This window comes from Vulpes vulpes, chromosome 14, assembly GCF_048418805.1.
Source record: "Vulpes vulpes isolate BD-2025 chromosome 14, VulVul3, whole genome shotgun sequence".
NCBI classification, from domain to species: Eukaryota; Metazoa; Chordata; class Mammalia; order Carnivora; family Canidae; genus Vulpes; species Vulpes vulpes.
The window spans coordinates 110,394,702-110,419,666 of NC_132793.1; the positions used below are offsets into that span (position 1 = coordinate 110,394,702).

General features: G+C 51.6%; 1 protein-coding gene across 1 annotated transcript in view; it reads left to right on the forward strand.

The window, feature by feature from the left end:
• LETM1 (leucine zipper and EF-hand containing transmembrane protein 1) overlaps window positions 1–24,709 on the forward strand; it is a 42,109-nt gene extending 17,400 nt beyond the window's left edge. The window contains exons 4-14 of the mRNA XM_072737719.1: window positions 2,124–2,267; window positions 2,802–2,939; window positions 3,616–3,819; window positions 11,168–11,287; window positions 13,333–13,464; window positions 13,739–13,885; window positions 14,441–14,575; window positions 18,298–18,432; window positions 19,593–19,783; window positions 20,740–20,878; window positions 21,819–24,709. Coding sequence (XP_072593820.1) covers window positions 2,124–2,267; window positions 2,802–2,939; window positions 3,616–3,819; window positions 11,168–11,287; window positions 13,333–13,464; window positions 13,739–13,885; window positions 14,441–14,575; window positions 18,298–18,432; window positions 19,593–19,783; window positions 20,740–20,878; window positions 21,819–21,968 — 1,635 coding nt within the window. The 3' untranslated portion in view covers window positions 21,969–24,709. The remainder of the gene's footprint in view (window positions 1–2,123; window positions 2,268–2,801; window positions 2,940–3,615; window positions 3,820–11,167; window positions 11,288–13,332; window positions 13,465–13,738; window positions 13,886–14,440; window positions 14,576–18,297; window positions 18,433–19,592; window positions 19,784–20,739; window positions 20,879–21,818) is intronic.
• The last annotated feature ends 256 nt before the right edge of the window (window positions 24,710–24,965 follow it).

Consider the following 24,965-nt stretch of genomic DNA (forward strand, 5'->3'; position numbering starts at 1 on the left):
TTAAATTTATTTATGATAGTCACAGAGAGAGAGAGAGAGAGGCAGAGACACAGGCGGAGGGAGAAGCAGGCTCCATGCACCGGGAGCCCGATGTGGGATTCGATCCCGGGTCTCCAGGATCGCGCCCCGGGCCAAAGGCAGGCGCCAAACCGCTGCGCCACCCAGGGATCCCCTGTCTGACATTTTTAAAAAGATTTTATTTATTTGACAGTGAGCGAGCACGAGTTGGGGGGAAGGGCAGAGGGAGAAGGAGAAGCAGACTCCCTGATGCACAGGGAGCCAGATGTGGGACTCCATCCCAGGACCCCAGGATCATGACTTAGGCCAAAGGCAGATGCTCAACTAAGCCCCTCAGGTGCCCCTTTTGTCTGGCTTTAGTGTAAGATTACAGCATAAGATACCTACGACATAGAAAATGTGTGTTAATCAACTGTTGATCAGTCATTAGTAAGTTATTAGCAATTTTGAAGGAGTCAGAATTTCTGTGTGAATTTTTGACTGGGTGGGAGGGTCCCTGCCCCTAACTTCTGTGTTGTTCAGGGTGTACTATATATATATGGAAGTACAACTGATTTTTTTTTTTTAATATTTATTTATTTGAGAGGGAAAGAGCATGTATGTATGCTTGGGTGACAGGAAGGACAGAGGGAGAGAATCCCAAGCAGACTTCCCATTGAGCATGGAGCCCAATAGGGGGCTCCATGCCACAACCCCAAGATTAGGACCTGACCCAAAATCAAGACTCACTGACACTCAACTGACTGTGTCACCCAGGCGCCCCAGGAGTACAACTGATTTTTATATATATATATTTTTTTAATTTTTATTTATTTATGGTAGTCACACACACACAGAGAGAGAGAGAGAGGCAGAGACATAGGCAGAGGGAGAAGCAGGCTCCATGCACCAGGAGCCCGATGTGGGATTCGATCCCGGGTCTCCAGGATCGCGCCCTGGGCCAAAGGCAGGCGCTAAACCGCTGCGCCACCCAGGGATCCCTGATTTTTATATATTGATCTTGTGTCTTGGAGATTACCAAAGTCAGTTATTTTGGTATCTTTTGTTACAGTATTTTATTGTTTTGGTTTTTTTGGGAGGCTTGAGAGGGAGAGAGAATTTTTTTTTTTGAAGATTTTATTTTTTCATGAGAGACAGAGAGAGAGAGAGAGAGAAGCAGAGACGCAGGCAGAGGGAAAAGCAGGCTCCATGCAGGGAGCCCGATGTGGGACTTGATCCCGGGTCTCCAGGATCATGTGTGGGCTGAAGGCAGGCACTAAACCGCTGAGCCACCCAGGGATCTCTCTCTTTTTTTTTTTTTTTTTTTTTAAAGAGGGGAGAGAGAATCTTAAGCAGGCTCCCTGCCCAGCGCAGAGCCCGACACAGGGCTCAGTCTCAGAACCCTGAGATCAAGAGTCAGCCGCATAACCAACTGTGCCACCCAGACATCCCTGCATCTGTTTAGGTGATTATATGGTTTTCCTTTTTTTTTTTTTTTTTTTTATTGCTTAAATGGTTGAGATTGTAAGATTAGATAAAAACAAAACAAAAAAAACAAGACCCAGCTATATGCAGTCTACAAGAAACACCTTAAATGTAAAGACACAAATAGATTGGAAGTGAAACAGTAGGAAAAGGGAAGTGGTGCTAACAGAAGAAAGCTGGTGTGGCCCCCTTAGCACCAGACAGAAGTGACTGCAGAGCAAAGATGACCAGGGATGGAGAGGTCATCCTGGTATCCAGCATTTCATGATACTCCCCTGGTGGCCCTTGCTGCTGCCAGCAAGAGCCAGTCGTCGCCTGCTGCTCCCATCCCGCTGGCCTGCAGGCCAGTGGGCAGCACCATGGCGGTGTCAAGCCATGTCTGCAGAGCAGGATTCCCCAGTGGGTGGTGTGTGATGGGAGGTGGTCCACTCCTCAGGCCAGCTTCTACCTCTCCTTTCTGAAGACTGTCTTCCCATGGCTTAGTCTTGGGAGGAAGAGTTGGCTTTGAGAGCAGCTGGCTGGGCTGTTTGGAACGTAGCACTCTGGCTGACCCCTGCCAGGCGTTAGGTGCGGTGCACCCCTGAGGGTGGCGGGAGCAGTGTGGTCATACCGGGGCTCTGATCCCTTCCACCTTTTCCCAGTTTCTCCGGATATGCGCTGACCTTTTCCGCCTGGTCCCCTTCCTGGTCTTTGTGGTGGTGCCTTTCATGGAGTTTCTGCTTCCTGTCGCTGTGAAGCTCTTCCCCAATATGTTGCCATCCACGTTTGAGACCCAGTCCATCAAGGTAATGGGGAACTGGGGGCAGAGAGCTCGCTCCAGGGCAGATTGGGCGTTATTCTGACGTTCTCATCTCCTCCATGATTCAGTCATGCCACACTGTGACGAGTACAGGATGGGCTTTGGAGATATTTCTCTTTAAACATGTTTTAGAATACAGTTTCACCTGCCCACCTCTTCAGGCCACAGGTTGAGGCTGCTGGTCGGGGGTGAGACCCATGGAAGGCAGGGCAGACCTGCTGTAGCCCTGGGGCCCAGCTGGTGGCAGCTGCACTGCCCTCCATGCTCATGGACTTGGTTCACACCACGCAGTCCCTGCTCCAAAAGGCCACACAAATATTTTTTGAAACCATGAAATAGAAGAAGAAGTCTTAGAATGGGTGGGAGTTAGTGCTGTTCAGGGAAATGTGGGTGGCACTGGCTTGAGGGGTTTCCATCGGAACAGTGGCAGCAGCTGCCCTGACTGGTGCCATCCAGGAGGCCATGGGGGGGACCAGGGTAGGGGCCAGAGGAGTGAAACACCCCCTCTCTGACCTCACAGGAGGAGAGGCTGAAGAAGGAGCTGCGGGTCAAGCTGGAGCTGGCCAAGTTTCTCCAGGACACCATTGAAGAGATGGCCCTGAAGAACAAAGCAGCCAAGGGGAATGCCACCAAAGACTTCTCTGTGTTTTTCCAGAAGGTACCATGATGCTTCAGAGCCGTGCTGGCCTCAGCCCACTGGTCCAGTATGCTGGCTAGAGCCTCAGGGCTGCCCTGCGTTACATGGGGACATGCCTTGCTTCCTTTCTTCCCTCTTCTTGACCTCACAAAGCAAGAGGAACTCCCAGACAAGCATGGGCTGGTGCTGTGGGGGCGGGGGGGGGGGCCACCAGAAGCACCCCACCCCCCCATCCTCTCCTGAGAGCTTAAACCACATTGACATTCAGAATTATTTGCCTGTGTCTCCAGACTTGGTAGCAGCCCCAGGGGAGGTAGAGTTTGGCCAATGAGGAATGAAGACTGCAGTTGTGATGAGCTGGGGGGCCAGGCTGGGAGAGGAGGGCGCAGATCCCCAGAGCTACTGCACAGCTACAGCCACAGTGGGGAACCTCTTGCCAGTTAGCAACCTTGGCTCTAATGGCATGGGCAGGAAAGGGGCCAGCCAGTGCGTGCTACCTGGAGGCATCCCCCATGGGGAGCCCCCAAGGGGCTGCTCTCCCCAGTAGGAGCAGAGAACAAAGTGGGTCTGAAGGAGGGGCTCTTCCAGCTGATCCTCCTTAGTTTCTTTTATTGAGGCTTGTGACCCAAGACGGTGGATGGCGCTGGGGAACACACCCCCACCACCCAGTGGGTGACCCATGTGATTGTTCCTGCAGATCCGAGAGACAGGTGAGAGACCCAGTAATGAGGAGATCCTGCGTTTTTCCAAGTTGTTTGAAGATGAGCTGACCCTGGATAACCTCACACGGCCTCAGCTGGTGGCCCTCTGCAAGCTGCTGGAGCTCCAGTCCATTGGCACCAACAACTTCCTCCGCTTCCAGCTCACCATGAGGCTGCGGTCTATCAAGGCTGACGACAAGGTGAGCAGCCTGCATTTCAGGCTCTGCCTTTCCAGGTACCTTTGGTTTCTGGTTGCAAAAGCAGCAGCTGTCCTCACTGTAAAGCCCTGGTAGTCCTGGACGATAGAGGAGGATCAAATCCCTTGTTGTCCTGTCTTGCCCAGACTGTAGCTGTTGGCATTTTGTGCCTGTTTGCCCGCTTGGTGCTCTGCACACAGCCTGAATGTAAGTGTACATGTACTGGAACAAGGCTGGAACTGTACAGCCCAACAGCTTGTCACCTGGCATGACATTAGGAGACCTGCCCATGTCACTGAGTATTTGTTAAAAGGATAAATGGCAGCAATTGCTTGATGTTTCATTATGTGAACACATCGTAATTTATTAAGCATCAGTTTAGCTAATATTTTGCTACTTTAAACAGAGCTGTAATACACATTCTTTAACATGGATTTTTGTTCCAGATCTTTGATAGTTTTTATAAAAAGAGTGACCTACACTTGGGGCTCTCAAGGAGAAGGGCAGGAGGTCAGAAGCAAGTCTTGCCTGCAAGCAGACTGCTCCAGGGGCTGTGCTGACCTCTGTGCTGTGCCCTCCCACCTGCCCTGCCCACATCCCAGGGGCTACAGACCCACTGCTGCGTGTGTCCCCTGTGCACTTTTCTCAGGAGGAGCTCCTAAAACACTCTTCTTTTTCTCCAGTAGTGCCTTTCGCCTTTGCATCTGAGGTGTCTGATGTTCTGATAGCTCTGCAGGCCCACCTCAGAGGTGTTTAGCCTCAGTCCCAGACCATTTGTCCTCCTTTTTCTGGAATAGCTCATCAGAGTTCCTGCCTGATTATTCTAGTAACTGTGGTCTGTAGGTCCTTTTTGTTTCGTTTTGTTTTCTTGGGATTGTGTGTTTGTAGTATCTCGTTGTTCCTGAAGGCAGACATTGTCTGTGGAAAGTTTCTGAGGTTCCAGGTATTGCTATCTTGCCCCAGGAGGGTCCACCCGACTCCACTCTGTAATAGAAGGGCCTGGTCCCCTTAGAGTCACTGACCTCGATTCAGGGCTGGGCCTGCAGCTGTACCGCATCCCTTTCCCACCATGCCACCTCCATAACAGAGCCCTTGGAGGCCCCTCTGCTTTGTGAGGGTTTTCTGCTTAGCTTCTTGGCTCTGGCTGCTTAGTGGGAGAGCCTGATACCACGGTTATTTCCTATCCTGTCTGCTGAGCAACCTCTCGTCTCTGGCTGTCATCTTAGCCAGCGAGATGTCTCTGGCTCTCGGCAGTGGCCTTTGTTTGGACAGGACTCTCAGCTTGCCTTAAGAGTTGGCAAGTGTTCCTGGGTCCCCAGTGACTCCCACCTCCTTGGTCACCTGGTCTCTCCTGGTCCACATAAAGCTGTCTGTCCCTGAGCCTAGTTGCGTTAGCTTTCTGATGCCTCCCAGATGTGGATTTGTGTTTATTTTGCTTTATCTGGCTTTCTAGTAGCTCTCGGTAGGGGTGTTGGTCTGATGAGAATGGCTCCTTATTCGAGCTAAAAGTAGCAGAGTATCACTGCATTTAAGAATGAAAAGAAATCTTTCTCCAACATGGTACAAATTGTGTGTAGGAGGGTGCTCAGGACATCCACTGAGATAGAGTGAGGAGCTGACTTGGGCGGTCCTCGATGTGCCTCACTCCTAGAGAGCCTGTAGCATGCTACCCTCAACCTCCACTGCCCCACCTTAGGAGAGGAAGCTTAAAGGCAGGTGGCCTAGGGTTGAGTCCTGGCCACTCACGTGCTCTGTGATCTTGTGCCAGAATCCTATGAAATAAGACAGCAGCCAGACCTCCACAGACCTTCACTGTTGGGAAGGTGGAAAGGCATCCTTTCTCCTGGGTGTTAAGTAAAAAACAAACACAAGAAGACTTTAAGTGGGAGAAGACCCTGGCAGCCCAGGACCAACCAGGTGGGTCTTTTTGCCTGGAGGCTGAAGAGGCCACCCTGAAGAGGTACTTCCGAGCATAGACTTGCAGAGCCCTGACAGGAGTGCCCAGCTGGCTCCCTCCATGGAGTGTGTGACTCTTGATTTCAGGGTTGTAAGTTTGAGCCTCATGTGGGGTGTAGAGATTACTTAAAAATAAATTTTTTTTAAAAAAACAAACCAAAAAACCCCTAACAAACTTGCTGTCTCTGGCCAGAGGACAGGGAAAGGGCTGCTTCATACAGAGGACTTCAGATGGCAGCTGCTCTGCCCCAGGCAGACACCAGGGGACATAATGTCACCCCGACCACATGTACTGCTGGCTGAGGGCTGAGACCTCCACCCTCTTCAGGATGTCACAGCTGGGATGGTGTCAGGGAAGGCCAGCTGACCAGAGCGGCTCCTTCCTTCCCAGCCAGTGGTAACAAGCTGCCCCTCCTCCTCCTGGGCACAGTGTCAAGTAGACCAGCAAGGGCCAGGACCTCCACTTCCACCTCCACCTGACAGTTCCAGAACCTTCCCCATGCATCCCACTGGGATGGTGTCTAGAACCAGGTGGGGCCAGCCTGCCCCTCCTAGCCCAGGAGGTATGTGGAGCCCTGGTGGGAAACTGGCTCAGTGGAGGCTGAATGGAGAGCCTGGCAGCAATAAGGCAGCACCCTACCTATTCCAGACTGTACCATGGATGTAATTTGTGGATATAACTGAGAGATAGCACAGAGAGCTCAGCCACTGAAGGGAGCTTATGACTCACATTTCCCCCAGAAATGGGGGCATAGGCCCACTGAGGGCCAGATGAGATCTTGACACACATGGGAACCAGGGAGGACCTGGGACTTGGCCTTTATTTCTAGTGTGGAAGGAGAAGCCAGCGGTGGCAAGTGATACATGGGGCTCAAGCTTTGTGGTTTCAGAGTTTGAGACAGAATTCTTGCATTCCCATGAAAGCCAGGCCGCAGAGGAGATCTCAGCCATATAGTCTTGTTAGTTTGGATCAATAGATGCCAGATCATCAATCACAAAATCTATAGAAGTTGGTTAGAACATCTCTCGCCGCTCCCATGCCAGGGTGTTGTCAGAGGAAGCCAGCTAAGACAGACGATGTCCAGAATCTCATATTTAATACACAAAACATCTGGGTTTAAACTGAAAAATCACTCCTCATGTTAAGAACCAGAGGCTCGGGCAGCCCCGGTGGCTCAGCGGTTTAGTGCCGCCTTCAGCCCAAGGCCTGATCCTGGAGACCCGGGATCGAGTCCCATGTCAGGCTCCCTGCATGGAGCCTGCTTCTCCCTCTGCCTGTGTCTCTCATGAATAAATAAATAAAATCTTTAAAAAAAAAAAAAAAAAAAAAGAGACTCTTGGGGCACCTGGGTGGCTCAGTCGGTTGAGCATCCGACTTGATTTCAACTCAGGTCTGGATCTCGGGGTTGTGAGATGGAGCCCCACATTGGGCTCCATCTGGGCGTGGAACCTGATTGCTTAATAAAAAGAACCCGGCAGCCCTGGTGGTTCAGCTGTTTAGTGCCGCCTGCAGCCCAGGGTGTGATCCTGGCAACCCGGGGTCGGGTCTTACATCGGGCTCCCTCTACCTGTGCCTCTGCCTCTCTTTCTCTCTCTGTGTGTGTCTCATGAATAAATAAATAAATCTTTTCAAATAAATAAATAAATAAAACCGAAGGCTCTCAAAGTGAGTAAGAAAAGTAAAAAATGGAGACAACAGAGAAGTGAAAACTAGACAACAATTGTAAAACAGCCGTCATACAGCTACATGGAAACATAATCTTAGCAGAGGAAAATCAGAAAGTTCAAATGGAAATTTATTTTATTTATTTAGTTAGTCAATTTTATTTATTTATTCATGAGAGACACACAGAGAGAGAGAGAGAGAGGCAGAGACACAGGCAGAGGGAGAAGCAAATTCCATGCAGGGAGCCTGATGCGGCACTCGATCCCGGGGTCTCCAGGATCACACCCTGGGCTGAAGGTGGCGCTAAACCGCTGAACCACCGGGGCTGCCCTATTTTATTTATTTAAAGATTTATTTACTCTCGAGAGCCACAGAGAGAGAGAGAGAGAGAGAGGCAGAGACACAGGCAAAGGGAGAAGCAGGATCCATGCAGGGAGCCCAATGCGGGACCTGATCCCGGAACTCCAGGATCACGCCTGGGCCAAAGGCAGGTGTAAACCACTGAGCCACCCAGGGATCCCAAGATTTTAATTTAATAGAGATTTTATTTATTTTAGATAAAGCAATAGCATGAGTCAGCAGAGAGGGGGAGGGAAAATAATCTAAAGTAGACTCTGCACTGAGCAACAGAGCCCAACGTTGGGCTTGATCCCATGACCATGAGATCAAAACCTGAGCTAAAACCAGGAGTTGGATGCTTAACTGATTGAGCCACCCAGGTGCCCCCCAAATCGAAATTTGGAAGTGAAAAATAAAATTGAGTAGAAAGCTAGGAGCACCTGAGTGGCTCAGTGAGTGAAGCATCTGCCCTTGGCTCAGGTCATGATTCCAGAGTCCCAGGATCAAGTCCCACATCAGGCTCCCTGCTCATTGAAGAGTCTGCTTCTCCATCTGCTGCTCCCTCTGCTTGTGTGCATGCGCTCTCTCAAGTAAAAATCTTTTAAAAAGTGTGAAAAGCTCAATGGATGATCTCTATAGCGAAGGGAACAGAAGAGACAGGGTCAGTAAGCTTTTAAGATAAAACAATGAAAATCAGCCATCTGAATGCCTGAGAAAATAGTTTAAAAAAACCGAGCAGGGCTTCAGCCACCTGTGGAACTAAAGCAAAACATCTAACGTACTTGTCAGAGTTGTGGAAAGAGGAGGGAGGGCAGAGCTGGGAAAGTGCTGGAAGAAATAACAGCTGAACACTTAGCCCATTTTAGAAGCTGAGTGAAGCTCAGATGGAATCAACCCAAAGAAATCCGCAAGAAGACACATCATCATCAAACACTAAAGACAGGTAATTTTGACAGCAGTGCATGTGCCCGGCGTCCAGCCCACAGGGAAGATGACACAAAGGACAATGAGCTGCTCATCAGAAGTTGTTGAGGCCAGAAGGAAGTGGCAAAATATTTTTCATGTGCTGAAAAAAATCTTATGACCAGTGAAAATAGTCTGTAAGAAAGAAGGGAATCAAGACATTCGCAGAAGAAGGAAAACTAAGAGACATGCCACCAGCGGATCTGCCCTCAAAGACCCTCCTAAAGGAGGGTCTCTAATCGGAAAGGATATGGTCAACCTTTGAACAATATGGGGGTTAGGGACATTGGAGCCCACTAATTTCTTTATACATAAGCGATGTTACAGTACAGAAGTTGTTTACAACTACAGTAATGTGTTACAAAATAAATTATATAGAAGGCAGCAAAGGTACATTGTGAATGTGTATAAAACAGTGTGACATTTACAGTCACACCTTTTTATGATCCTTTGCTCTGTAGTGTTTGAAGTTACCTTCTCAGGAAGAGAAACAAAATGCCCAGGATTGGATTTGACCCCATTAAAAACACAAGTGGAGGGAGTGTTCTGGCTCTATATCCCTCAGTGGTAGGCAGGAAGGGGGCACAGCCAGGCCCTCCATGTATGACTGTTGACTCCCAAAAAATCTAATTGCTCATAGCCTGCTGTTGACCAGAAGCCTTGCTGATGACATAAACAGTTCATTAATACCTGCTTTGTGTATGATATGTATCATATGTTGTATTCTTAAAGTAAGCTAGAGAAAAGAAAATGTTATTAAGGGGATCCCTGGGTGGCGCAGCGGTTTGGCGCCTGCCTTTGGCTCAGGGCGCGATCCTGGAGACCCGGGATCGAATCCCACATCAGGCTCCCGGTGCATGGAGCCTGCTTCTCCCTCCGCCTGTGTCTCTGCCTCTCTCTCTCTCTCTGTGTGACTATCATAAATAAATAAAAAAAATTTAAAAAAAATGTTATTAAAATCTTAAGGAAAAGACATTTCCAGTGCTGTCCTTTGTCGAGAAAAAGCTAAGCATGAGTGGACCTGCACGGTTTAAGCCTGTGTTGTTCACGGGGCAGCTATAATAGGAGGAACCCTAGAGCACAAAGAAAACAAAAAAAAAAAAATTTATTTATTTTTTTTTTTAAACAAAGAAAACATTTTGAACGTGGTAAGCAAAATATAGGAAATCCAATAGACTGTTCTTCTTGTATGCCTTATAAATTAAGTATGGTTGAAGTAGTGATAGTGCTGTGCGGTGTGGCTCCCCAGGAAGGAGACGCTGAGATAAGTGTGCCTTAAGTGGGCAATGGGGGCTGAGGTTCCTACCCTTTGCAATAATCCCAAACTGGGAAAACCCAGCTCCTTCAAACCAGGATGTTCTAGGGTGTGGTGCAACTCAATAACAGAAGGAGAATCTACCACTCACAGGCATAGCTGGCTGTCTGCACAGGTCTTCAGGGAATCCCCAGAAGCTGTATGCTCTGTGATCCCCGTCATGTGACATGCCTCACATACAAAATCATAGAAATGGGATGCCTGGGTGGCTCAGCAGTTGAGCATCTGCCCTTGGCTCGGGTCGTGATCCCATGGTCCCAGAATCAAGTCCCACATTGGGCTCCCTGCATGGAGCCTGCTTCTCCCTCTGTGTCTCTGCCTCTCTCTGTGTCTCTTATAAATAAAATCTTTTTAAAAAATTTTCATAAATGAAGAACAGATTGGTGGTCGCCAGGGGTTCAGGAGGTGGGAGTGTGTCTATAAGAGGGCAGCGTTAGGTCCTTGTAGGGACAGAATGGTCTCCTGCCACAGTGCTGGCTATGACTTTGTAAGCAATTGAGCATTGCCATTGGGAGAAAACCCATTGGTTATGTTTGCACATTAATCTGCAGTCCTCAGAATGGAAAGCTTCATTCAGAAGAGGGGAGTCATGGTGCAGTCTCCCTCACAGGGTCATTGTGAGGCTGTATGGGGCCGACTGACGTGGCAGGTGCACCCTTGCAAAGTGTTCTTGACATTCTGTCCTCTATCACTAGGACTCTGGTTTGCTTTTCTCACTTGGATCACAGTGACCTTGGGCTGCGGAGGAGGGGAGGGGGCCTTTGGCTGAGGCAGGAGACCTGCTGTCCTGTGCATGCTGGAGGGCCATGGGGTGCAGGAAGGAAAACGGGTGACCATGAGGAGGAGGACTGAGCAGTGCCTGGGCAGAGGTGAGCTGCTTTGCTTCTCGGCTGCTTTAGTCCTGGCCGCTATGCTTCCCCAAGGTCCCCACTCTGTCACATGGTTCTGGTCACAGCAGACACACAGCTTAGTGGTGGTGCTTCATCCTGTGCTTGGGAAGGCAGAGTAGGAAAGTGTCTTACAATTAGACACTTGTTCCCAGGCACATTAACATAAACACCATTACTCTGTATTGACCTTGCCACATGTGGCTAGTTGACTCTCTTTTACAGTTGATCGCTGAGGAAGGGGTGGACAGCCTGAATGTCAAGGAATTGCAGTCAGCGTGTCGGGCACGAGGCATGCGGGCCCTTGGCGTCACGGAGGATCGTCTGAGGGACCAGCTGAAGCAGGTGTGTGGGGGAAGGGCTTCCTCTTCTGTCGGACTCGCATAGATGGGCTTGTTGTGGAAGGACTTTTCTGAAGCTCCAGTGGCCGCCAGGCCTGGTGAGGTGCCTCTTTGGCCTTGGGCTCCAACCTGGCTGGGGCCTGGACCAGGGTCTGTGGTAACCTGGTTAGTCATGTCCTGACACGCCCCCTGCATTCACAGCTGTAGTCTTTTTCACCTGCTCTCAGTGGATATTAACACTTTTACTGCCGCCTTCTGGTCCCGTGTGGACAGATGGGGACTAGGTTAACTTCCCTTAAAATTCCAGTCTGTCTCATAACTGACACCAAGGACCTTTGGGTAAATAGGACCCAGGCCAGCCCAACGGCCATCCTGAGGGCCACTCTCCGCTGCATCTCACTTTCTCAGAGGGTCCTTGGTCAGAGTCCAAAGGCCAGGTCTGCAGCTGGCATCATCTCGAGTAGGTTAGATGTTGGAGCGGCCACATTCACAGCAATTCAGCCATCACACTGGAAGACATGAGGTTTGCCTGTGCCAGCCGGCCCGCCTCCAACTTGACCCACAAGGCCAACTCCCTCCTTGGTGGTTCTCCTCTACATGTAGACAGAAATGTGTTACCACCTGCTTCTTCTCTTTTAAAACAAATGGTGTTTAGTATGTGATCCCCCGGGTGGAACCTCCTCTGTAGGGTGAATGTCCCTGTGTCCTCCCTGAGTGTGCCTGGGATTGTTCCCAGCCCTCTTTTTTTTTTTTTTTTTTTTAAAGATTTTATTTATTCATGAGAGACAGAGAGAGGCAGAGACATAGGCAGAGGGAGAAGCAGACTTCTCACAGGGATCCCAATGTGGGACTCAATCCCAAAACTCCAGGATCATGCCCTGAGCTGAAAGCAGATGCTCAACCACTGAGCCACCCAGGCATCCCTGTTCCCAGCCTTCTTTGAGCACAGCTGGGACATGTGTGAATTTGGGACACTGTTGGAAATCAGAGTGTGTGGGTTTCTTCCTTGTCAGTTTAAACATTGTCTTTGTGGGATCCCTGGGTGGCGCAGCGGTTTGGCGCCTGCCTTTGGCCCAGGGCGCGATCCTGGAGACCCAGGATCGAATCCCACATCGGGCTCCCGGTGCATGGAGCCTGCTTCTCCCTCCGCCTGTGTCTCTGCCTCTCTCTCTCTCTGTGACTATCATAAATAAATAAAAAATTTTAAAAAAAAATTAAAAAAAAAAAAACATTGTCTTTGTGTCACTAAAATACCCCTCAAATTGGGGGTCCCTGGGTGGCTCAGCAGTTTAGCGCCTGCCTTTGGCTCAGGGTGTGATCCTGGAGTCCCAGGATTGAGTCCTGCATTGGGCTCCCTACAAGGAGCCTGCTTCTCCCTCTGCCTGTGTCTCTGCCCCTCCCCCCCATGTCTATCGTGAATAAATAAATAAAATCTTAAAAAAAAAAATACCCCTCAAATACCGCTGGGTCCTTTGTAGGCATGCGGGGGATGCCACCCTTGTGGGTTTTGTGCCACTTGTAAGTGAAGAGCTTCAAGGGACACCTGCGTGGTACAGTCAGTTGAGCATCCCACTCTTGATTTCTGCTCAGGTCATGATCTCAGTCGTGAGATCGAGCCCCTTGTCAGGCTCCACACTCAGCGGGGAGTCTGCTTCTCTCCTTCTCCCTCTGTCCCCTTCACCCCCAAAGTAAAATAAAATAAAAAATGTGTAAGTGAAGAGTTTCATTACCGGAGAGTTTGGTCATCTTGCTCAGTGCTTTCTGAGCCCAGCAGCCATGTTGCAGGTGCTCATTCGTGATCCTGAAGCATCTTGTGTTTGGTCAACCATGGCGGGCATCGGGTCAGAAGCGGCAGCGGTAGATAGGCCTTGTAGAAATTGAGAACTCTTGTTTTGGGGAGGACTCCATTCAGTGACCTAGTGCGCCCACCTACTCAAGTCCCCCTTTCCCATCAGACAGAACAGAGAGGAAAGTTCTAGGGTCCAGGTTCCAAGACAGGCAGATGGGATGGCTAGCAGGCGAGTCTGTGTCTTCCACTCCCAATTGCAGTGGCTGGAGCTGCACCTGCATCAGGAGATCCCAACGTCGCTGCTCATCCTGTCCCGGGCCATGTACCTCCCAGACACCCTCTCACCTGCCGACCAGCTCAAGTCCACGCTGCAGACACTCCCAGAGATCGTGGTATGTGCTGCCAGGAGACCCCTTGTGCGGCCGGCTCTGGAAGCAGCCCTCTCACCCCCCACTTGGCTCTCGGCTGCCTGGCGGTGCTGGCAACAGTCAGGGCCCAGCAGTGTTTCTGTTCCCCTTGGAAGCCCTGATGGCTGTCACATGGGGTGGTGTAGGTGGGCTGGGGGTACTGCATGGGTCTCTCTGGCTATGGCTGAACCTGCCGTGCCTCGGCGAGCACTTGGGCCGCAGGCGCCTCCCGCCCCTCACAGGTGTCCCCTCTCTGAAGGCAAAGGAAGCACAGGTGAAAGTGGCTGAAGTGGAAGGGGAGCAGGTGGACAACAAGGCAAAGCTGGAGGCCACGCTGCAGGAGGAGGCGGCCATTCAGCAGGAGCACCGGGAGAAGGAGCTGCAGAGGCTCTCTGAGGCAGCAGTGGTAAGCAGGGTGCCGCAGTGGAGCAGGTGCCACATGGGGGCTGTCTGCTCAGGCTCTTCCAGAACCTGTGGAACGCATCTAGGTCTCTGTGGCCCGTCTCCTTTTGTCTTGGAATGGTGGGGGGCACGGTGGGGGAAGGGACGCTCGGGGCAGAGGGCTGTGGCTCTGAAGTAGGGGGCTGCACTCTGGGTGATGTGTGCTGGTCCCTTGGCTTGGACTGTGGGTATCCTCGAGGTGTGAGCTCTAGACGTGGGGCAGCTTTGCACAGTTGTCAGGGGAGGCCTAGAGATGGAATTAGGTGCCGGTACCGTCTCGGAGGGGGCCACAGTTGACCTGGGGCGCTGCGTGAGTTGTGTAAATGTGCCTCGTGGAGTCCTGCAGGGATGCTTCCCAGAAGGTGCGTCTCCCATGGCCAGCTAGCAGGCTCCGACAAACCTCCAGCAGCACGAGGCAGGCTTGTCAAGAGCATGCCCGCCATCCATGCCGCTGTGGCCACTCCGGGATGGATGCCAGGGTGACAGGTGATGCTGAGGCATCAATGGCCTTGCATTTCAGAAGGAGGTGGAGCCAGACGTGGTGGCAGAAGCTGCCCCCGGGAGGTCTGTGGCCAAGCTGCAGCCAGAAGTGCCTGAGGTGACCCTGCCGTCAGAGGCCCTGCAGGACACTGCCCCCGTCCTGGAAGGCTTGAAGGTAACTGCACGCACACCAGAGCAGAGGCTGTCAAAGCCTCACAGGAGAGTGAAGAGGGGGCTGGCTGGCGGGAGGGGGGGGTGGTCCTGCAGTGCTTTGGCCTGGCTTAGGCTGAGGAGGGTGAGGCTGCAGCGGGGAGATGTTCTGGAGAGACCTGGTGTGGTGTGGTGTGAGAAGAGCCAGGTGCACTCCATACCTGAGCGACTGGCACGCTGAGGCACCCATTGCTTGGCCCACAGCCCTCTGTACCTGTAATGGCAGGGCATCCCCGCCTGAAGGCAGGTATTTCAGGTCCCATACTGGCTAGGCTGGACATTGTGGAGGAGGGAAGCTACTGTGCACATACCTACACACACACACACACACACACACACACTCTCTCTCTCTCTCTCTCTCTCTCTCTCTCTCTCGCCACAGGCCCACTTTTGTCACCTGCCCTGGTACCCCCACCCCGATGTGCTGTGCACCTAGCAGTACTCATCTCTGGGTGGCCTCACTGTCCTGGTTGTAGCCTGCTCCCCCACATGGGATACCTTCCATCTTGAACTCCTGGGTATTGGGTACAGGAAGACTCTGTAGGCAGATGGCAGCGTCAGCTTGGCAGCTGGAGCAGGAGAGACCCCGGGATGGCGGATTCATGGTGGGGGCGGGGGGGTTTCAGCTGAGGTCGGAAGAGGGTGGCCTCTGTGTCAGAGGAGAGACAAGGCTGTGGGGGCAACTGCTCATGGGGGGAGGGTTGCATCCAGGAGAGGGTGGGCTTTGTCAGGGGTGTTGAGGGGCTGGATGGGTGAGGCCTAAAAACCCGACTCCCACAGGTAGGGTGAGGCAGTCCGTGGCCTTGTGGGAGCCAGTGTAGAGTGGAGGTGGAAGGAGAAACTCCCCTGCGGGTATCTCAGGGTGGACCTGCAAGGGGCGGCAGGAAGGACCCCGCTGGAGCAGGCAGCAAGGAGAGCTGGGTCTCTGGGGAGATCTGGACCGTTGGCACAAGAAGACCAGGGCTGGCACGTTGGAGCTGGTGCTGCTGCCTGAGATAGTCCATGAGGCTCAGAGGCCGTGTGTTTAGGCGCAGGACAGTGGATGGGACAAGCCTGTGGAGGAGGCCAGGGCCATCCTGGGACATGGCCTCAGAGACAGATGGAAACAACCCTGTGGTGGCATTGGCCTGTGGAGGAGGCCTGGAGGAAGAGGGGCCATGCTCGCTCAAAGGGTGACCCAGGGAAGGGTCAGGCCCAAGGTATCAGGGTCATTTTTGAGGCAGTGCAGGACTAAGACATGGGCAGAGATGGAGCCTGACTGGGCCCATGGAGCGCAGCTCAGGGAGAAGCAGCGCCTGTCATCCAATAGGACTGGTGCACCGTCGGCTGTCTTTGTGGAAACAGATGCATCCCATTTCTAGGGAATAAAGGCCTAGATATGAAGGGACTGTAGGACTGTCAGGAGAACTAAGGATTGCCGAGGATTTCTTTTTTTTTTTTTTTTTCCGAGGATTTCTTAGCAGGAAGCCCAGACCTTTACAGAACTCTCAGTGACAGGCGTGTGTCCCTGGAAAGATACGTAAGGACAGGAAGGACGAGTGCCTTTGGCCCCATCGGCGGTGTGACCTCACAGGTTCATGGTGCCCATTTGCCGTGGGGGCAAGAAACCTGAATAGCTCTGCCCCTGTGAGGAGAGCAGTCTGGTAGCTCTTGTAGGAGAAAGCCCAGGCCCATGTGACTTCATGGGTGAAGCTCCTGGTGAGTCCTGACATGTAAGGAAGAGATCCTTGCAGAGCTATGCAGACTGTCTCCAGAAAGTCCGAGCAGGGGGAGTGTCCAAGCTCATTCTGAGATGGGCATTAGCTGATAGCAGTACCAGGTCCACGGGAGAGGAATGGAACACAAGTGTAAAAATTTCTTAACAAACTTATAGCTGGGCAGCCCAGGTGGCTCAGTAGTTTAACGCCACCTTCGGCCCAGGGCGTGATCCTAGAGACCTGGGATCGAGTCCCACATTGGGCTCCCTGCATGGAGCCTGCTTCTCCCTCTGCCTGTGCCCCCCGCCCCCATCTCTCATGAATAAATAAATAAAATCTTAAAAAAAAAAAAAAAACTTGTAGCAAATCAGATATAGCTACTCTGTAAGAAAGAGTAATCTGTCATGATCTGGGGCTTGTCCAGAGGATACAAAACAACAGTTAATGTAATGAGTATATGAACAGAGTGAAGAGAAAAATCACATGTGATCATCTCAATAAATGCAGAAAAAGCGTTTCACGGAATCCAGCATCTGTTCCTGATAAAAAAAAAAAAAAAATTTTTCTTGGTGAGCCAGTAGAGGAAAATGTTTTCAACCTGATGAAGAGCATCTGTGGAAACAGCTGCAGATAGCTGGGTCCCTGATGGCAGGGTGCTGGCGCACGCGTCCACTCCCACTGCTTCTGTTCAGCATTGTGCAGAGGTTCTGGCCAGGATTAGGAAGGAAAAGAATAAAGCCACACAGTTGGAAGGAAGGAGTGAAACTGCCTCTTCACAGAGGATGTGAGCAGCTAAAAATTAGCTGTGCTGCTCTGTACCGGTAATGAGCAATCAAATTGAAATTTCAAAAGTATATCGTTTACAGTCCCCTGAAGTGAGCCACTTAGGGACACATTTGAAAGTAGCCATGAAGAACTGTGCAGTGAATGTTATCGTGTTGTTGAGGGTAATTCACTCAAATGGATTTCCTGCACTCGTGGGTGCAGGGGGTCCTCACTGATGAGATAGGAATTCTGCAACTGAGCCGTAGATTCAAAATCATCAAAATCCCAGCAGGCTTTTTTGTTGAAATTGGCAGACTTATTCTAAAATGTATATGGAGGGGCACCTGGGGGCCTTATTTAAGTGTCTGCCTTCAGCTCAGGCCATGATCTCAGGGTCCTGGAATTGAGCTCCACATCAAGCTTTTTTTTTTTTTTTAATTTTTTTTTTCAATTTTTATTTATTTATGATAGTCACAGAGAGAGAGAGAGAGAGAGAGAGAGAGGCAGAGACACAGGCAGAGGGAGAAGCGGGCTCCATGCACCGGCAGCCCGACGTGGGATTCGATCCCAGGTCTCCAGGATCGCGCCCTGGGCCAAAGGCAGGCGCTAAACCACTGCGCCACCCAGGGATCCCGCACATCAAGCTTTTTGCTCAGGGTGTAGTCTCCTCCTCCCTCTGAGCTCTCTCTCTTTTTCTCAATAAGTGAAATCTTTAAAAAAATAAGTTAATAAAATGTATATGGAAATTCAGAGGAGCTAAAATAGCTGGTGGTGGATGAGCAAATTTGGTCTGTGCTCTGGATGGGATGCCATTAAGCACCTAGGGGCACGAGACAATGCGGATGGGTCTCTGAGTAAGAGGCCGACGATGCCCTTTGTGCATGAGCTCACAGTCTGGGGTGTGATTGTGTGACCTGCTGGAAGGCAGCTCCAAGGTGGTGGCCTGGGGATAGAAATGGTTGGGGCAGCTGACAGGTCTCTATCAGGTGTGATGATTTCACAAATTCATGTGTGTATCCAACATGCACACAGCATGGGTGCACTTGGCATGCGGGGTGCTGCAGGGGCGAGGGTGGGGACTGTGCACGTCTGCAGGCCTCTACCAGGCACGGTAGGAGCAGACGGTGTGGATAGAAGATGCGCTGAGTCCGGGGGTGAGGGGAGGCAGTGATGGTTTCCCTCCAGCTGGGTGTCCTTTGGGGGTGCTCATGTGTCTTCTTTGTAGGAAGAGGAAATAACAAAAGAGGAGATTGACATACTGAGCAATGCCTGCTCGAAGCTGAAGGAGCAGAAGTCGTCCCTGACGAAGGAGAAGGAGGAGCTGGAGCTACTCAAGGAGGACGTGCAGGACTACAGCGAGGTGGGCCCTTTGCTCTGGGTGGGGTATGCACCCTGGCAGTGTGTGGACCTGCGAAGGTGCCAGACAGATAGTCTGGCTGCTTCATAAATAAACTCTTCTTATTCGTGTTTCCCCAGAAGACACTTCTTTCTTATACCTAGGTCTTTTTTTTTTTTTTTTAAGAAAATATGTCTTTTATAAATAATATTTCTGAATCTGATTGAAAGGAGCTGTTTCGGGGCACTCATTGGCTCAATGGGAGCGTGTGACTTGATCTTGGGGTTGTGAACTCAAGCCCCACCTGGGCTTTGGACCCTGCTTTATAAAAGAACTATGTTTTCACAGATCCATTAGGAAAATTTGACTAGGTTTGAGATTGGAAAAATAATTAGCCATTTTTATAGCAACCCTATTGCTGTGATGGGTTTTCTGTTGGAAATTAGGAGTTCACCAGTAAGCCTGAGCGCCCTTTCCCTGTCTCCAGCCCCACCAACCATTCCTCCTTGTGATGCTTGCTCATGGGGACAGTCAAGACTTGGGATTTAAGAAATCACTTTCTCTTCCTTGATTCTTTCATTCATATCTTTCTGTTTTTTTAACAAATATGAAGAAAGTTGAGGTTCAGATAGATGCCATTTCCTTTACTATAGGAATAATATTTGAGTGCAAAAATAAGAGCAAATAGGGGTTCCCTGGATGGCTCAGTGGTTTAGTGCTGCCTTCGCCCTTGGGCATGATCCTGGAGTCCAGGGATCGAGTCCCACATATCAGACTTCCTGCATGGGGCCTGCTTCTCCCTCTGCCTGTGTCTCTGCCTCTCTCTCTCTCTCTCTCTGTCTCTGTCTCATGAATAAATAAATAAAATCTTTTTTAAGATTTTATTTTATTTATTTATTCATGAGAGACACACAGAGAAAGAGAGAGGCAGCGACACAGGCAGAGGAAGAAGCAGGCTCCATGCCGGGAGCCCGGATGTGGGACTCGATCCCGGGACTCCAGGATTGCACCCTGGGCCAAAGGCAGGCGCCAATCTGCTGAGCCACTCAGGGATCCCCAATAAATAAAATCTTAAAAAAATTTTTTTTGAGGGATACAGATAGGATTTTGCAGCTCTGTGACTGGGGTGAGTGGGTTCTGCTCCATTTTTAAGACATTCTCTTAAAACCAAATAATTTCATTAGGACTTGCAAGAGATCAAGAAGGAACTTTCAAAGACTGGCGAAGAGATCTATGTGGAGGAGTCTAAAGCCAGCAAGAGGCTGACGAAGAGGGTGCAGCAGATGATCGGGCAGATAGATAGCCTGCTCTCACAGCTGGAGATGGACCAGAAGGCTGGCAAGTTGGGCCCTGCCGCCGAGAGCCCGCCTGTGGGGTGAGTGTGGTATGGAGGTCAGGCACAGGGAGGCTCTCAGACTTATTATCCATGTGGTGCATTTCTCAGCTATGATGCCCATCCCCTGCCCTTTGAGCCAGCAGTTCTGGGCAGAAGCCCAGCCACACCTCAGTCTCCACTTGTGGGTAACCATTTTACTGAAGTAGCTCTCGGAATCATCTCATCACACACACGTACACATACACACTTTGGCCACTGTTAGGACCACAGCCCTGGCTTGGCTGGTCCCCCCCCCCGCCCCCGGCCACCAGGGGCCACACACCTCTCCAGGCTGCCATCACCTTTCCAGAATATACATAGGACTGGAAGCTCCCCTGGAGACCCCTGGGCCCTCCTCTCTCTCTTTCTGAATGCCCTTCACACAGGCACAGAGTGGCGCTCATGACGACCCCCACCCTGGTCGCTGTGTGAGTAGTGGTCAGGCTGGTGAAACAGCCCTGCCAGGTGGTAGCAGCTGGCACCGGTGCTCCTGTTGGCTGGGCACTTTGCTTTTAGCTCCCACGTCTCCAAGGGGGCAGGTAGGCTGGTCCTCAGGTTCGGAGGCCATCACCCCCAGACGTGGTCCATGTCGCTTCCTGAGTTGACCTGCTATGCTTTGTGTGCCTGCCTGCCTTCACTGGTCAGAAGGCAGCACAGCCATACTCGGACCCTCCTACCTGGGCCCCAGCACAGACTGGCCTGAGGAGCGCTGCCCAGTACCCATGGGACTCTGTCCTCAGCAGCAGTGGAGAGACCAGGCTGGCCCGGGTACAGCACACATGCGTGAAGGCTTCTGGTTCTGCGTCTGAGTTGGTTGGGCGTTTCCACAGGCAGGGGCAAGGGAGTTCTGGAAGAAGAGGTTGTGTGGGTCCAACCCATAGGAGGCCTGGTGAGGCTTTGGTGGTGCCACATACAGGCTGTGTCGTGTGTCCCGACCCCCCCCCCCCCCCCCCCAGAGACAATGTCATCAGCATCAATGAGCTCATCAGTGCCATGAAGCAAATCAAGCACATTCCAGAAAACAAGCTCATGAGTTTGGCCTCAGCTCTGGATGAAAACAAGGACGGCAAGATCAACATTGATGACCTCGTCAAGGTGAGTTGGTGGGACTGGGTTGGGGCTGTACAGACCAGCTGAGGGCTCACTCTGGGGAGGGCACTGTCCACACGTGGCCCTGTCTCTGTCCTCACACTAAACCCTTGGCTTATTTTTCACATGAAATGAAGAAAAGCATAGTTAATGTCCACCAAGAGCAGCCCATCTGCTTGAAGCATCCAGTGGGCCACGGTGCGGTCTGGGAAGTGTGGTAGCAGCAGTGCCCCTGGGGCACCAGACCTCAGAGGATGGTGGCGTCAGACCGTTCCCAGAGCCAGGCTTCAGCAGGGGTCGCCCAATTCCTGGGCGGGGGGTAGGGGTGGGGGGTGGGATGCAAAATGGGGGAACACTCAGGTACCTGGTGTTGGGCAGCCCGAGAGACTTGGAATGGGCTTCCACTTTCATAAGGGGGTCTGAGGAGAGCACCCCTTCACAGTGTCTAAATGGCTCCCAGTGTGTCCAGATAGTGATTTTTTTTCACACATTTACCAAGTATAGCTAGCTGTTGACTGACTATAGTCCGCTTGTAAGACAAGGCATCATCAGGTGCATATGCTGGACACCATTGCTTTGCCAGCAGCCGGGGCTGGGAGGCCTGAGCCCACGTCAGCCGCCCCTTCCTTGGGGCCAGATCTGTGGTGTGGATGGCAGTTGGGAGGCCTGTGCCCTGCATGCCCGTATCCTTAGCCCTTGACAGAGCTGTGACCCTCATCCCCATGTCTGCTCTCTGAGCCCCTCTCCCTCGTAGCTCTTCACCTGGCCTGGGGCTTTTGGACCCCGTGGGCCTCCTAAGGTCTGGTGGGGTCTGATGCTGGAGCACCCCAGTGGCTCTTCTCTGGGATGACGGAGATATGCTCTGACTCCGCTGTGTGCCCTGCGGGGAAAGTGCTGCAAGGGTCCAGGCCATCCCTGAGCCCCTGTCCCTTTCTTGTGTGCATAGGTGATTGAGCTGGTGGACAAGGAAGATGTCCACATCTCCACCAGCCAGGTGGCTGAGATCGTGGCCCTGCTGGAAAAGGAAGAGAAGGTGGAGGAGAAGGAGAAGGCGAAGGAGAAGGCGGAGAAGGAGGCTGCCGAAGTAAAGAATTAGGGACCCCTACAGCGCCAGCTGCCGGCCCTGCTGTGATAGTGATGGCTGTGATGTGATTCTTAGTGACAGATCTAATATTTTGTCTGGAATAAATCAGAAACTTCCATAATCAAGTAATTTTTAATTTTCATCATTCCATGAAGATTGATTCAGTCTGGAATCCCTGAACCCTTCCCGGGAATCATGTTTGGATTCACACAGTGGCCCCAGCCACGGTGGTCATGTGGGCAGCCCACCATCGGCTGCACACAGGCCTCCTGGCTCCAGAGTGAGCCTGGCCAGACCCCCTGCATGGGCTTCACTCTGCTGGTGCCTGTCCCCGGAGGAGAAAGGACCAGCCTTGTGGACTCCCTGTGCCCATGGAGCCTGAGGTGTGCAGATGGGGATTAGCGACACACAGCCCTGCTCGGCTCTGGAGAAGATGTGCCCGTCAGCCAGTGGACGCAACTCCTGACCATCACCGTACATGGCACTGCTTCACGCTCATTTGCAAAAGTGTCTCTAATAGCCTCTGGAAATCCACAGCTCTCTGACAGGAACATGGTGCCTTGTGCAAGTCCCCTGTTGTGCGTGTCAGCTCTTACTTGGTTTAACCTTTGATTTTACCTTAACCCTTTAACCAGTTAACTAGTACAGAATTTCCACAAATGACAGCCTGTCTGACCTAGAATAGCTGATGTGATTGAGGCTGAGAGAGATAGTAATGAAGAACTTGGAGATTAAGCCTTTCCATTCAACTAATTTATCACGCTCTTGTGGTTTTTAGAAAGTTTCCCACCTTGAGGGTGTCAGCACCTCATCACCCGTGTGGGTGTTGGGCCCCAGGATGGTGGGGGCTCTCAGCAGACATAACCGTGCCCCAGGGTAGCTGTGCAGTGTCGGGGTCTCCATGTGACTCCCAGTTCCTCTGGAACCAGCAGGCTGGTGTCTGCTCCTGGGCCTGCGGCGGGACGTCCTGAGGGGCTTCCAGAAAGGCACTCCCCTGGCTTTGGAAGTGTCAGGCTTGCCTGGCAAATGCTGGGGTGGAGCAAGATAGCCTCAGAGGGCTTGGCGTCTAGCCGCCTTGGCACCTGGCAGCTCGGATATTTGGTGCTCTGTGGGGGCAGGCAGGGCTGTGCCCTGGGGTCTCAGCTGTGTTGGACTCATCCTTCTGAGGCCAGGTCCGTTAATGGGTAGAACGTTCTCTTGGGGGAATGCAGGCATAGGAGTTGAAAGACATGGGAACAAGAGTGGCCAGGTGAGCCAGGAACAGAGGACGAGGTCCCAGAAAGGATGGCTTCTAAATTACTTGAAACTTTTTACTCAGCCATTAAAGAGGAAACTTGACAAAATAGGAATAAGATTATGTATTCTTAAATGTAAACCTTTGTAAAGTATCGGGTTCTAAAGGGTTTTTGTTTCGATTATTTGAGAAAGATATATATTCTAGATGCTTAATTAAAATATTTATGAATTACCTTATACTATTTTAGTAGCCTGGTGTTGAGCCATAGGAAGTATATGTGTGTATTTTGGGTTGCCCGTGCACCCCGAGGATGGCGGTTGTCTTTCTGGTGAGCAGTGCTTAGGGGCCCTGTCAGCTGTGCCCAACTCCCGTCTTCACCGTTGCCACCTTGGCTGGGTGCCCTGGGCATCTCCACGACGCGGTCACTGCCACAGCCCGGCACTCCCTGCTCTGGAACACCACCTCCTCCCCCAGCCCCCCACCCCCAGCTTGTCCACATCATCTGGGAGAGACGCTCACCTGCATGTAGGCCGGAGGTGTTTGCCAGGGTGGCCGTGGCCTGCTGCAGGTGCCCTTCTCAGTGTGGTGTGGCCTTTTACTGTCCTTGGCTATTTCTTGAAGCTGAAGCTCATGTCCGGGGGTGGGCACCACAAACAGTGGACCTGGAAATCAGAGTTCTGTGCAATAAGGTTTCTGAGGCGGTTGTGTCTTGACCACCTATGTTGTGTGGCTGCACTTATGGCCTTTCCGCAATTCAGGAGGAGAAGCCTGTGGTGTGGACGCCTGCATGGAAAGGAAGCCAATTCCTAGCACATGCTTCATCCTTCACCTCACCTGAGCACCCATGTCGTCAGTTGGGATTCCGGAAATTGGCATGTGGCTTCTGGAGCCCTTTTGGAATATTGAAATCCAGACTTTTTGTTTTTAAATGAAGGGCACTTTGTAATTTTTGAGAATAAGCTGCAGGCCGTGGTTCTCCCAGTGGGGCCCTGGGCTGGCAGGGCAGGAACCCATGGACATCCTGAGACCAGCTCTGTCTCTGGGACATCCTGTGGTCCAAGGGCCGGCTCCACCTGAGAACCACTTCCTCCCTGGCTGTGTATAAACATCTTTCTTTTTTCTTTCTTTTCTTTTTTTTAGAAATAGTGTTTTTATTAAAATGCCAAATTAATATTCCTATAATAGCTCCGAGTAAGATTTTTGAACCATGTGATGCATCAGAAGTCAAGGTGGTAACTGTCAGAATTGCTGGAGCGTCTGCCATTGCTTTGAGGTCTGCTTCTACCTTTGCAGCAGAAGGGTGGACCGTGGACTGTGGGTGTGGTGGTGTCACTGTGAGGCCAGCTTCCACATGGACATGGGCCTTCCAGAGCTCAAGCCCTGGCCTCAGGTGCCCCCTGGCTCTGTGACATGGGCCCTTACGTCCCGCCAGACTGTGCATCTAGACCCATCTCTGTGCTGGTGGCTGGATGCTTAGTTCAATGTATGAAGGCTGAATAAAGCACTGTCTCCATGACCTGTCCACTGTGTGGTGGTTGCTTTGTGCAGACTGGTGAAGGAGGCTTTTGCCTGACCAGGCTTTCCCCCCTGACCCCAGTCCTCAGTGGACGCCTTGGGACCAGGGTGGGCAGGACTAGGATCCTGGCTGAAGGGTCACCAGCCCAGTTCTGTTCTCAAAGACCCTGAGGACTCCTGGGGCTGGGGACACTGCTGCCCGAGGGCTGTGCACTCTGCTGAAGGGGTCCCGGGTGATGTGGGGGCTCTGACTATGC